This window comes from Epinephelus lanceolatus, chromosome 8 (genome assembly GCF_041903045.1).
Source record: "Epinephelus lanceolatus isolate andai-2023 chromosome 8, ASM4190304v1, whole genome shotgun sequence".
Lineage (NCBI taxonomy): Eukaryota > Metazoa > Chordata > Actinopteri > Perciformes > Serranidae > Epinephelus > Epinephelus lanceolatus.
In genome coordinates this window covers 1,544,902-1,558,182 of record NC_135741.1, presented here as the reverse complement: position 1 = coordinate 1,558,182, position 13,281 = coordinate 1,544,902, and the positions used below count along the sequence as shown (strand labels likewise).

Sequence of the window (13,281 nt, the reverse complement as noted above, 5' to 3'; positions counted from 1 at the left end):
AGGTGACATGATGAACAACGCAGCTAGGAGCTAATGTTAGGCTAACTTTAGCTAACGTTAGCTAGAGATGTTAAAGATAACTTTATATTTCTTTCCAGCAAAGTGACAATATGTTGCCTCAAACACAATGTTGACTTACCTTAGAACAGATGTAGACATCATTGTTAATCTTATTCACGTTGAGTTGATGTTGTGGTCTAACGTTACCACACAACTTTATCCAAAGGAGACACTTTTCTCGCTTGAGATGTGGTTTAAAGTGTAAAAAATACACGTGGTCGCCCAGCCTCTCAGGATACCTTGTGTCAGAGTTGCATGTACCCCATGCACACCGTTTGACCATTTTTAGACTTCAAATCTCAGAAAAAGCTGTGATTGGCTCATCGCGTTTGAGGGCGGGACTTAGCCATAGGTCAACTGGCAAATCTCATTCAGGGCGCCCTATTTAAACTGCTCTGGGCTGCCTACTGTTGCTGCTTCGCACCCTGTCTCCACCCCAGCTCCTCCTTTTCATGCTGTGTCTGACTTATCAATGTCATTTCTGTTTGTCATTGCTGCTGTTCTGTTCTGTTCTGTTCTGTTCTCGTGAGGTCTTTGCTGCTGCTCTCTCTGCCTTAGGCTTTCCATGTAGGCTCATGGAAGGGCAGAGAGGCCCCAGAACAGAGCCACGCCGCCAAATAAAATACTGCAAATGGTAATAAAGTTTCTTGGACTTAACTCTTCTTCTTCAGTTCTCTTCTGTTCAGGTTCATTTTGACTCATTGAAGAAAAAGGTTTGTACTAAACACCTGCAGTGATTATTATTGTTATAATATCAGACTCAGTGTGTAACTGTCCTCTCTCCCAGACACAATAAAGATGATGTAACTTTTACATCTCATCATTCCTTCAGTAACAAACAAAACTGAAGTGTTTCTATCAGTCACCTGCTGCAGGCGATCTTTAAGGGTTAAATATTTCTGTGCATTATCACTGAGATGAGATGATGTCATCTTCTCTAACTGAAGCTGCAGCTTCCACTCAATTAAATTTGTCTCGTGTCTGAACACCAGTTTCACACGTGTCTGTTCAAAATCTAAAATTCAGTTTTTATTTAAATTCAGAAAAAACATCTGTTTAAAATTTACAGCAGAGAAAGAACAAAGTGTGACGTTCCTTCAGTGTGTCTCTGAGCGTCGGCTCCTCAGGCTGTAACGAGGCTGACCAATCAGGAGGAAGATGAGGATAAACACAGGACAGAAGAGAAGAGCAGAGGTCAGAGGTCATGAAGACATTACATCTCTTTTTCTCCAGATTTAAGTCCTGATTGGTGACACCTGTGGTTACCACGGTGACGCTAAGAAGATCTGTATAATAAAAGGTCTGAATGTTTAAAATGACACACTGTGATGTGATACATGTCAGACATCTCTGAAGCCCCGCCCACCACTGTGATGTCAGAGCTGAACACATTAACAGTGAAGCGCAGTATCGCTGTTTGACATCATCAATAATCAATAATCAGATCAGAGGTACCTGTTTATCCTCCACTAGGATGCTGTAGACCAGAGGGGAGGAGGAGGAGGAGGTGGACGGGAGGCGGGAGGAAGAGGAGCGACGAGGACGCCTGCCTGGACTCACTGAGGCCTTCTGGGTCGTGGGACTGAGCACTGAGGCATTGTGGGTAACGTACGGCTTCTGGGTGACGTCAGCTGCGGAGCTGTTCACTGTGCTGCTGAGAAAACTGTCGGTGCTCCAACCTGCAGGACAAACACACTCACTATGTTCACGCCAACATGGCTGAAAGTATGTGGACACAGAGGTGAGACAGGTACCGACCGATGTGTGTGAGGTGAGACAGGTCTGAGTCGTCTGTGGGCGGAGACACCAGTGTGCTGCACTCCTCCTCCACTTCTTTTTCTCCTCTTTTGATCTCCTCTCTCCTCCTTAGCGCCTCCTCTCTTCTGCTGCCCTCTGACCTCCTCTGGAAGAGATGTGATTGGTCAGGCTGATGTTACAGGAAGTAACCTCTCTGCTCTGTGACATCACTTCTGTTCTCACCTTCAGTTGCGGCTGATTCTTCGGTTGATTCCTCAAACTCTCTGCGGACAGACAGACAGACAGACAGACTCAATCAGAGCTGCAGTTCCTCTACTGTCCACCAGGTGCAGCTGCGCTCACACTGTGTTGAAGTGTCTGTGTTGATCTGGACTCACCTGCGTGCTGCAGCGCCTCCTGCAGGCTCCTCTGTGTCTCTCTGAGCTGCTGCAGCACCTGCAGACTCTGCTGCAGGGGGTCTCTGTACCTAACACACACACACAGCAGGACACACACTCCAACACACACCATGAAGCGCCGCAACACACTCACATACCCACTGACCAGCTCCTGCACACACACACCCACACACACACACACACACACACACACAAACAGGTTATAACGACACACAGTGACTGCAGGACACTTCACAAGCTCACCTGACAGGTGTGAAGCTGTGATCACACTACAGGTGACACAGCAACAGGCTACAAGTCATTTTTAAATAAAGCTACAGACTGACTCGTCAGACATAATGCGCTACAAATTTGACTTTTTTAGGGCTCTAATAACACAGTGAAGCTCCAACCAATCATACATGTTGTTTTCTAGCTGTGGTATTGTGTTATGTAGCTAGTTAGCTGGTGCTATGCTAGCTTTTTGGCACTGCAGAGCACATGGGGATACAAAATGTGATGTTAAAATGGGGCTCGGACACTAATGAAAGGACAGATTTGTATTGACAAGCACTTGAGCAAAACTAGAGTGTAGAGTGTGTGTCAGGTGTAGAGTGTGTGTCAGGTGTAGAGTGTGTGTCAGGTGTAGAATGTGTGTCAGGTGTAGAATGTGTGTCAGGTGTAGAGTGTGTGTCAGGTGTAAAATGTGTGTCAGGTGTAGAATGTGTGTCAGGTGTAGAATGTGTGTCAGGTGTAGAGTGTGTCAGGTGTAGAATGTGTGTCAGGTGTAGAATGTGTGTCAGGTGTAGAGTGTGTGTCAGGTGTAGAATGTGTGTCAGGTGTAGAATGTGTGTCAGGTGTAGAGTGTGTGTCAGGTGTAGAATGTGTGTCAGGTGTAGAATGTGTGTCAGGTGTAGAGTGTGTCAGGTGTAGAATGTGTGTCAGGTGTAGAGTGTGTCAGGTGTAGAATGTGTGTCAGGTGTAGAATGTGTGTCAGGTGTAGAGTGTGTCAGGTGTAGAGTGTGTGTCAGGTGTAGAGTGTGTGTCAGGTGTAGAGTGTGTGTCAGGTGTAGAATGTGTGTCAGGTGTAGAATGTGTGTCAGGTGTAGAGTGTGTCAGGTGTAGAGTGTGTGTCAGGTGTAGAGTGTGTGTCAGGTGTAGAATGTGTGTCAGGTGTAGAGTGTGTGTCAGGTGTAGAATGTGTGTCAGGTGTAGAGTGTGTGTCAGGTGTAGAGTGTGTGTCAGGTGTAGAATGTGTGTCAGGTGTAGAGTGTGTGTCAGGTGTAGAGTGTGTCAGGTGTAGAGTGTGTGTCAGGTGTAGAATGTGTGTCAGGTGTAGAGTGTGTCAGGTGTAGAATGTGTGTCAGGTGTAGAGTGTGTGTCAGGTGCAGAGTGTGTGTCAGGTGTAGAGTGTGTGTCAGGTGTAGAGTGTGTGTCAGGTGTAGAGTGTGTCAGGTGTAGAGTGTGTGTCAGGTGTAGAATGTGTGTCAGGTGTAGAGTGTGTGTCAGGTGTAGAGTGTGTGTCAGGTGCAGAGTGTGTGTCAGGTGTAGAGTGTGTGTCAGGTGTAGAATGTGTGTCAGGTGTAGAATGTGTGTCAGGTGTAGAGTGTGTGTCAGGTGCAGAGTGTGTGTCAGGTGTAGAGTGTGTGTCAGGTGCAGAGTGTGTGTCAGGTGTAGAGTGTGTGTCAGGTGTAGAGTGTGTGTCAGGTGTAGAATGTGTGTCAGGTGTAGAGTGTGTGTCAGGTGTAGAATGTGTGTCAGGTGTAGAGTGTGTGTCAGGTGTAGAGTGTGTCAGGTGTAGAATGTGTGTCAGGTGTAGAGTGTGTGTCAGGTGTAGAATGTGTGTCAGGTGTAGAGTGTGTGTCAGGTGTAGAATGTGTGTCAGGTGTAGAGTGTTTGTCAGGTGTAGAGTGTGTGTCAGGTGTAGAGTGTGTGTCAGGTGTAGAATGTGTGTCAGGTGCAGAGTGTGTGTCAGGTGTAGAATGTGTGTCAGGTGTAGAATGTGTGTCAGGTGCAGAGTGTGTGTCAGGTGTAGAATGTGTGTCAGGTGCAGAGTGTGTGTCAGGTGTAGAATGTGTGTCAGGTGTAGAGTGTGTGTCAGGTGTAGAGTGTGTGTCAGGTGTAGAGTGTGTGTCAGGTGTAGAATGTGTGTCAGGTGTAGAATGTGTGTCAGGTGTAGAGTGTGTGTCAGGTGTAGAATGTGTGTCAGGTGTAGAGTGTGTGTCAGGTGTAGAGTGTGTCAGGTGTAGAATGTGTGTCAGGTGTAGAGTGTGTGTCAGGTGTAGAATGTGTGTCAGGTGCAGAGTGTGTGTCAGATGTAGAATGTGTGTCAGGTGTAGAATGTGTGTCAGGTGTAGAGTGTTTGTCAGGTGTAGAGTGTGTGTCAGGTGTAGAGTGTGTGTCAGGTGTAGAATGTGTGTCAGGTGTAGAGTGTGTGTCAGGTGTAGAATGTGTGTCAGGTGTAGAGTGTGTGTCAGGTGTAGAGTGTGTGTCAGGTGTAGAATGTGTGTCAGGTGTAGAGTGTGTGTCAGGTGTAGAATGTGTGTCAGGTGTAGAATGTGTGTCAGGTGTAGAGTGTGTGTCAGGTGTAGAATGTGTGTCAGGTGTAGAGTGTGTGTCAGGTGTAGAGTGTGTCAGGTGTAGAATGTGTGTCAGGTGTAGAGTGTGTCAGGTGTAGAATGTGTGTCAGGTGTAGAGTGTGTGTCAGGTGTAGAATGTGTGTCAGGTGCAGAGTGTGTGTCAGGTGTAGAATGTGTGTCAGGTGTAGAGTGTTTGTCAGGTGTAGAGTGTGTGTCAGGTGTAGAGTGTGTGTCAGGTGTAGAATGTGTGTCAGGTGCAGAGTGTGTGTCAGGTGTAGAATGTGTGTCAGGTGCAGAGTGTGTGTCAGGTGTAGAATGTGTGTCAGGTGTAGAATGTGTGTCAGGTGTAGAGTGTGTGTCAGGTGTAGAATGTGTGTCAGGTGCAGAGTGTGTGTCAGGTGTAGAATGTGTGTCAGGTGTAGAGTGTGTGTCAGGTGTAGAGTGTGTGTCAGGTGTAGAATGTGTGTCAGGTGTAGAGTGTGTGTCAGGTGTAGAATGTGTGTCAGGTGTAGAGTGTGTGTCAGGTGCAGAGTGTGTGTCAGGTGTAGAGTGTGTGTCAGGTGTAGAGTGTGTGTCAGGTGTAGAATGTGTGTCAGGTGTAGAATGTGTGTCAGGTGTAGAGTGTGTGTCAGGTGTAGAATGTGTGTCAGGTGTAGAGTGTGTGTCAGGTGTAGAGTGTGTCAGGTGTAGAATGTGTGTCAGGTGTAGAGTGTGTGTCAGGTGTAGAATGTGTGTCAGGTGCAGAGTGTGTGTCAGGTGTAGAATGTGTGTCAGGTGTAGAGTGTGTGTCAGGTGTAGAGTGTGTGTCAGGTGCAGAGTGTGTGTCAGGTGCAGAGTGTGTGTCAGGTGTAGAATGTGTGTCAGGTGCAGAGTGTGTGTCAGGTGTAGAATGTGTGTCAGGTGTAGAATGTGTGTCAGGTGTAGAGTGTGTGTCAGGTGTAGAATGTGTGTCAGGTGCAGAGTGTGTGTCAGGTGTAGAATGTGTGTCAGGTGTAGAGTGTGTGTCAGGTGTAGAGTGTGTGTCAGGTGTAGAGTGTGTGTCAGGTGTAGAGTGTGTGTCAGGTGTAGAATGTGTGTCAGGTGCAGAGTGTGTGTCAGGTGTAGAATGTGTGTCAGGTGTAGAGTGTGTGTCAGGTGTAGAGTGTGTGTCAGGTGTAGAGTGTGTCAGGTGCAGAGTGTGTGTCAGGTGTAGAATGTGTGTCAGGTGCAGAGTGTGTGTCAGGTGTAGAATGTGTGTCAGGTGTAGAGTGTGTGTCAGGTGTAGAATGTGTGTCAGGTGCAGAGTGTGTGTCAGGTGTAGAATGTGTGTCAGGTGTAGAGTGTGTGTCAGGTGTAGAGTGTGTGTCAGGTGTAGAGTGTGTGTCAGGTGTAGAATGTGTGTCAGGTGCAGAGTGTGTGTCAGGTGTAGAATGTGTGTCAGGTGTAGAGTGTGTGTCAGGTGTAGAGTGTGTGTCAGGTGTAGAGTGTGTCAGGTGTAGAGTGTGTGTCAGGTGTAGAATGTGTGTCAGGTGTAGAGTGTGTGTCAGGTGTAGAATGTGTGTCAGGTGTAGAATGTGTGTCAGGTGTAGAATGTGTGTCAGGTGTAGAGTGTGTGTCAGGTGTAGAATGTGTGTCAGGTGTAGAATGTGTGTCAGGTGTAGAGTGTGTCAGGTGTAGAGTGTGTGTCAGGTGTAGAATGTGTGTCAGGTGTAGAGTGTGTGTCAGGTGTAGAATGTGTGTCAGGTGTAGAGTGTGTGTCAGGTGTAGAGTGTGTGTCAGGTGTAGAGTGTGTCAGGTGTAGAGTGTGTGTCAGGTGTAGAATGTGTGTCAGGTGTAGAGTGTGTGTCAGGTGTAGAGTGTGTGTCAGGTGTAGAATGTGTGTCAGGTGTAGAGTGTGTCAGGTGTAGAGTGTGTGTCAGGTGTAGAGTGTGTGTCAGGTGTAGAATGTGTGTCAGGTGTAGAGTGTGTGTCAGGTGTAGAATGTGTGTCAGGTGCAGAGTGTGTGTCAGGTGTAGAATGTGTGTCAGGTGCAGAGTGTGTGTCAGGTGTAGAATGTGTGTCAGGTGTAGAATGTGTGTCAGGTGTAGAGTGTGTCAGGTGTAGAATGTGTGTCAGGTGTAGAGTGTGTGTCAGGTGTAGAGTGTGTCAGGTGTAGAATGTGTGTCAGGTGTAGAATGTGTGTCAGGTGTAGAGTGTGTCAGGTGTAGAATGTGTGTCAGGTGTAGAGTGTGTCAGGTGTAGAATGTGTGTCAGGTGTAGAGTGTGTGTCAGGTGTAGAATGTGTGTCAGGTGTAGAATGTGTGTCAGGTGTAGAGTGTGTCAGGTGCAGAGTGTGTGTCAGGTGTAGAGTGTGTGTCAGGTGTAGAGTGTGTGTCAGGTGTAGAATGTGTGTCAGGTGTAAAGTGTGTCAGGTGTAGAGTGTGTGTCAGGTGTAGAGTGTGTGTCAGGTGTAGAATGTGTGTCAGGTGTAGAGTGTGTGTCAGGTGTAGAGTGTGTGTCAGGTGTAGAATGTGTGTCAGGTGTAGAATGTGTGTCAGGTGTAGAGTGTGTGTCAGGTGTAGAGTGTGTCAGGTGCAGAGTGTGTGTCAGGTGTAGAGTGTGTGTCAGGTGTAGAGTGTGTGTCAGGTGTAACATACTGACCATGTGTTTGTGTTCAGGATGATCAGAGTTTATCACAAAGTGGTAGATCTTCCTCTCCAGATAGAAGTTTAAACACACCAAACTCAACAACACCAGCCTAAACACACACACACACACACACACACACACACACAATTAAGCACAAAACTGAATAATTAAGTGACTCAAAGACTGACAGCCCAGTTCCCTATGAGGAGGCTGAGGGAGGAGGTGAGGAGGAGGAGTTACCTGGCTCTGGAGGAGCGTTGGGTGGAGGTGATGAGGAAGGCGGTGCAGAGAGCAGCAGCGTTGTAGCAGCAGGAGCTCAGACTGTGAGCCTCCATCAGCAGGAAACTCTGCAGGAAGGAAACTCTGTTGAAGAGTTCGGACAGCGCCACCTGCTGCTCCCTGGAGACACTGCTGAGCTCCGAGAACACCGACCGCAGACCTGACAGACGGGTGGAGAGGGAGAGACAGACAGACAGACAGACAGACAGACAGACTCTAAGGTTATGTGTCTCTGTGTGTTTTATACCCAGAGTAATGTACCTCAGGCTGTCTGTCATCTTGTTGGTTTACCCTGGGTGGAGTCTCTCAGGGTGACTCTCAGCTCTTCTCCATTGTTCAGGATCTCCTGCTGTGCCTGTAAGGCAGCGGTCTGGGCATCAATCAGGTCCTCAGCCATCTGCCTGGTGGACTGAAGCTGCTCAGCTACACCTGCTGAACTCTCTGTTAACCTGACACACACACACACACACACACACCTGTTACCTGTATATCCTGTGTGTGTTACCTGGCCAGGTGCTACCTGTGTGTGTCTCACCTGTGCATGGTGTCCTCAGCTCGGCCCTGCCAGGCGTCAGACTGCAGGAAGTGACAGATGGAGTGTGTGTGGGTGAAGAACTCTGTGTAGGTGTTAAAGGCCACAGCGTCCATCACACCTGTACACCTGTTGACCTCTGACCCCTCAGGGCATGATGGGAAATCTCTGCCTGAGCTGACAGACAGACAGACACATACACACAGACAGACAGACACACACAGACACAGACACAGACACACACACACACACATACAGGAGAGATTTTCTCGTTTTTCTTTGATTTTTTTATAGAAATAATCACAAATCATTAATTCATGATTAAAAACAAGATTCTGTTTTTAATTTAATAAAATTTTCATCTGAATTCAGATTTACTTCAAACTGTTTGTTTCCTTCTACCTGTCAAATTCATGACGTCATCAGTGCGGTAACCGTAACCAGGTCTTCAACACGTTTTTCTGACTGATCTTAATTTAACATTTATATTAAACATGATTCTGATGTTTAAAACTGGATTTGACCGTTTTCAGTGAAATAAAATTAAGTTGATGATAAACTTATTTAGTGTGTGTAATGAATCAATAATTGTTATGATGATTATTACTTTTATTAACCATTACAGAAATCAATAACCTGAAAGGTCACGTGGTGTTCGGTGAGGAGCTGATCATTAACTGCAGTAACACGTCACTGGAAACAAGCTCAAACACCAGCAGGATAAATGAATGTCTGCAAGAACTATTTATCCAAAGGAAACGCACTCAGAGGGCCACACACTGACACACAGAGAGAAATACTCGAGTACAATACTCCTCATGAGTACTCCCGTGTCCTCTGTGTACACATGAAGCAGCTCAGCAGCTCCTCGCTGTGACTGATTTACCTGCTCAGGTGACAGAAGGTGAAGCTCAGCGCGATCCGGCTCTGGCTCTCTGACGTCATGTCCCTGCAGCGCGTGTCCAGGTGCTCCAGAGCTCGCGCCCAACATCCTCCGTACCTGGGCTGAGCGGCGAGGCCCTGCACGCGCCGCAGCTGCATCCTGCCGCGTTCAGAGTCCGCACCGGGATCGGAGGAGGAGGAGGAGGAGGAGGAGGAGGAGGAGGAGGAGGAGGAGGAGAGACCCGGACCCGCCGAGAGTCCGAGCAGCAGCAGCAGCAGCACGGCGTACACCTGGGCCGCCATCTTCACCTGTCAGTCTGCTCAGCCAATCAGAGAGCCAGATTTTGAGCAGGTCAGAGGTCACCGAGAGGTCACGATTTGTTCGAACTGTATGCATGAAACGATTTAATATGAATGACGTCATTTAAATAATATTTACTAAAAACAAACCAGAGTTTAATGAGATAAAAACTGAAGCTCATTAAAGCTCTGATCATTAATATCATGACGTCACTCAGGCAGCAGGTGGCAGCAATGCATCATGGGAGGTGCGGTCCCAGTCTGATGTGACCTGATGGAGCGTCACACTGTGATCAGTGATCAATAATCAGTGATGTGACATCATGAGTACCTGTGTGCTGTAACACACGGTGAGTTACAGGAAGTTCAACATGTCTGTGAGCTGATTCTGTGTCTCGTTGGTTTCATGTTCAGACACCACGATAATAAACATGAGACGTCGTCTCCCAAAAGTTAAACGAAGTCTCATGATGTGTGTGAACGCTCCGTTCAGATGTTATAATCCTCTGGCCTCTGAGGTCAGGTGAGTCAACAGTATTCAGGAGGAAAACAGTTATGAGAAAGTAAAAGTGATTTCCAGGCCTGGAAGAGGTTTGGAATTAACTGAAAGGTTTGGATAAGTTTGAACATATGTTGTTTTGGCTGTTGTTTAAAATATGTTTGTTATTATGTAATTGTTTCTTGTGGGGATGCATGATTTTGGATTTTCTGCTGCCATCCAATATGCCGATATGTAGCAACTCATTTGACCGATAACAGATATCGATATATCCACTTTATCAAGTCTCTTCTGTATTAGTCTCTATATACAGACTCTACATTCAGTGAATGTAGAGTCTGTAGGCAAACCCTGGAGATCTTGCCTCTGGAAGAAGAGCGGATGAGCCCTGGTTTCCGGTTGTAGGCTGTTTGTAATCTGTGTGATATCAACCAATCACGTTTGAGCCGGCTGCAGTTGTTGCCAGGTTAAACGATCCGTGCGGTGAACTAACGAGGCGGAACGTAATTGGCGTCACTGCAAACTCTGAATCCATCGCAATGGTTCAGCATATTTACTTATACTACTACTACTTACTATATAAACGGAAGTCAGAAACGGAAATTCGCCTCCTTCGCCCAAATCAAACCAGAATGCCAAAAAATCTGCCCCCAGAGGCTGTATCGCCGTCTGCCGCAAGTCAGACGGCGATACAGCCGATGGGTTCCGAGAATGCTTCTGTAGTGAATTAACATCATATTATACACACAGACTGTGATGGTGACGGCCCAACAGCAGGTGGAGACATCAAACACTGTTCAGTGTCTGTGATATTCATTCATTGTGATAAACAGGATAAAACACTTTGGCTGATTCTGTTCACTTTAATACTCTCACTAATCAAGTGTTGTTGTTGTTTTGTTTTTTTTTGCCCTAAACCACAACATTGTTGAAACATAAAGTTTGCTACATAATTTGGTACAAATGTGATCTGTGGTTTACAGAAACCGAAAATTTGAACATTTCTTTAGGCGGTTGGGTTGAGGCGTTGCTGCTCAGGCGTATTTACATCAGTGGTTCCGTCGGTCTGAAAAATGTTTCAAAGCCATTATTGGCAAATATCGATGACGTGCTGATGTTGTTGTGCATCCCTTGTTTCTTGTGTTACTAATTTAAAATACTGCACTGTGTGACTGTTGAAACGTCACTACTATAATGTGACACACTAGGACCAGACCTGGGACACCGATCCACATGGACGGGTGGCCTGAAGGGACATGACAGTAATCTGTCTTCATTTATTAACCAAATGCTCAGGTTCAGGCCGGGTCATCGAACAGCTGTTTTTAATCCAAACATGTCTTCAGTTTCTCCAAAAACAGTGCAGCCTTGATGTTTTGTGAGGAACCCACATGTGCCGGTTTGGTCTATAGGCAGTGAGCCGTGCAGCCGGTTGGCAGCTGGAATATCGAACGAGTGAGTAACGTCACTAAGTGCTATCAGCTTGATGATCTACAAACACCTGGGAAGTGTTAAATAATGTATGACTTGATCGTTACTTAAACCTGCTCATTTTAAACTGTTTATACAGTCATGGCAATGTGGTAAAAAAAATTAGTGGAAAAGTCTTGAAAATCCATTGGTAACTTTACAATCACCGCCCCGTGGTTGTATGACTCCGCCCACCAGTCCACCCTGTGGTTGTATGACTCCACCCACCAGTCCACCCTGTGGTTGTATGACTCCGCCCACCAGTCCAGTGTCTCTGACAGTCTCCATCCATGTCAGTGAGAACATGGATGCTTCACACACAGAAGATCTATACAATCAGCAGTTTCAAGATTAGAGTCACCAATTCAGTATCTGACCAAATGTCTCCCCTTCTGTTCCTGAGATATGACGTTAAAACATGATGATGTCACAGTCAAGCTGACCTTTGACCTTTTGACCTTCATTATTTCATCCTGTTAGACATTTGGGTCAAGTTTGGTCAGAATTAGTGAATGAATTCTTCAGTTATGGCCAAAAACTTATGTTATGAGGTCACACTGACCTTTGACCTTTGACCACCAAATTCTCATCAGTTTATTCTTCAGTCTAAGTGGACGTTTGTGTCAAAATTAAAGAAATTTCCTTGAAGCGCTCTTGAGATTTCATCTCCACATGGATGGGACAAACAGACAAACCGAAAACATAATGCCTCCGGTCACGGCTGTCGCTGTGTGTGAACCCTGGAGTGTGTGAGTTTTGTGATTTGAGTGTGACGTGAGTCCCATTTTCTTTTATACCACATAAACTCTGATGATTTAAGAGAGTTAATGATCCATGAAATGACTCGTCTACACTCTGACATGTTCTGCTGCTCAGACAACCAAAGGCTTGAACGGTTGTTTAATTTGATGTTTAAGTTTGACATTTTTGTCAGAAAAATAGACGGCGAGAAAGTTTGTTTCATTATTAATTATTATGATTTTTTTTCAGCTCTACACGATAAATTCCTTGATGATCTACTCTGGTCCTGGATTGTTTTTAGCTTTATGGTGTCTTGTCAGCTCATGCTGTTTGCACAGGAACCCTGGGACTAATACACACTGTGAAAATACTTCACTACAAGTAAAAGTCCTGAATTCAAAACCTCACTGAAGTTACAGTGTGTCTCAGATCTCAGACTTCTGTACTAAACATGTCATATTTTGAGTGTGTTAAGTACGTTCACACTGCATAGTACGGGAAAATGCAGTGTACTGCTGTCGCTCTCAAAAGCTGAGTGTGGAGTGACGGACACTTCTCATCCTCAACGGTCGCCATCTTTGTGATGTAGCAAACTTTTCATCTTTTGACATGGCAGCTGGAGAAAACAAGGAGCCGTTAGTTCTACATGTTTTTTGCATTAGTACCAAAACTGTTGTCAAACAGAAGCCGTCAGTACGGCCAACAATAATGCAAGTGCTAACGTTAGCTTGTTAGCTAGCGTTAGCATATCTCTAGATGGATACATGTTCAGATTGACATCATGATAAGAAAAAGGAGAGGTCGTCTCCCAAAAACTAAAAAAGTCTCACGATCTGTATGAACACTCCGTTCAGATTAAACAAACCAGATAAGATCCTCTGGCTGCTGAGGTTGGGAAATTCAACAATATTCAGGAGGAAAACAGTGTGAAAGTGATTTCCAGGCCTGGAAAAGGTTTGGAATTAACATTTGGATATATATAGCCATGGCAGCACATTTTAATCAACACAGACGCTGTGTCGAAAGTTTTTGTTGTTAGGTCTGTAATAATTTGTTACCACCAACAATAATGCTTGCTAGCTAACTTTAGCCTCGCTAGCTAGCTAACTTCTACCTACGGCTGCACATACTAATCAGCAGTGACGTGGTGTAAGTTTGGTTTATGTGTGGGTGGAGACAGCGGTCAAATGTTGGTGA

The 13,281-nt window shown here is 45.9% G+C and overlaps 1 protein-coding gene across 1 annotated transcript; it reads right to left on the bottom strand.

Moving 5' to 3' along the window:
* Positions 1 to 1,063: 1,063 nt before the first annotated feature.
* On the bottom strand, positions 1,064 to 10,534 carry LOC117258800 (uncharacterized). Its single transcript, XM_033629940.2, has 10 exons — positions 9,079 to 10,534; positions 8,196 to 8,369; positions 7,952 to 8,109; positions 7,622 to 7,820; positions 7,394 to 7,490; positions 2,196 to 2,367; positions 2,041 to 2,081; positions 1,819 to 1,963; positions 1,516 to 1,739; positions 1,064 to 1,199 (listed from the first exon to the last, which is right to left on the bottom strand). Exons 1-10 carry the CDS (start codon positions 9,375 to 9,377, stop codon positions 1,158 to 1,160), a joined length of 1,551 nt encoding a protein of 516 aa, XP_033485831.2. The 5' UTR covers positions 9,378 to 10,534; the 3' UTR covers positions 1,064 to 1,157.
* Positions 10,535 to 13,281: the final 2,747 nt, after the last annotated feature.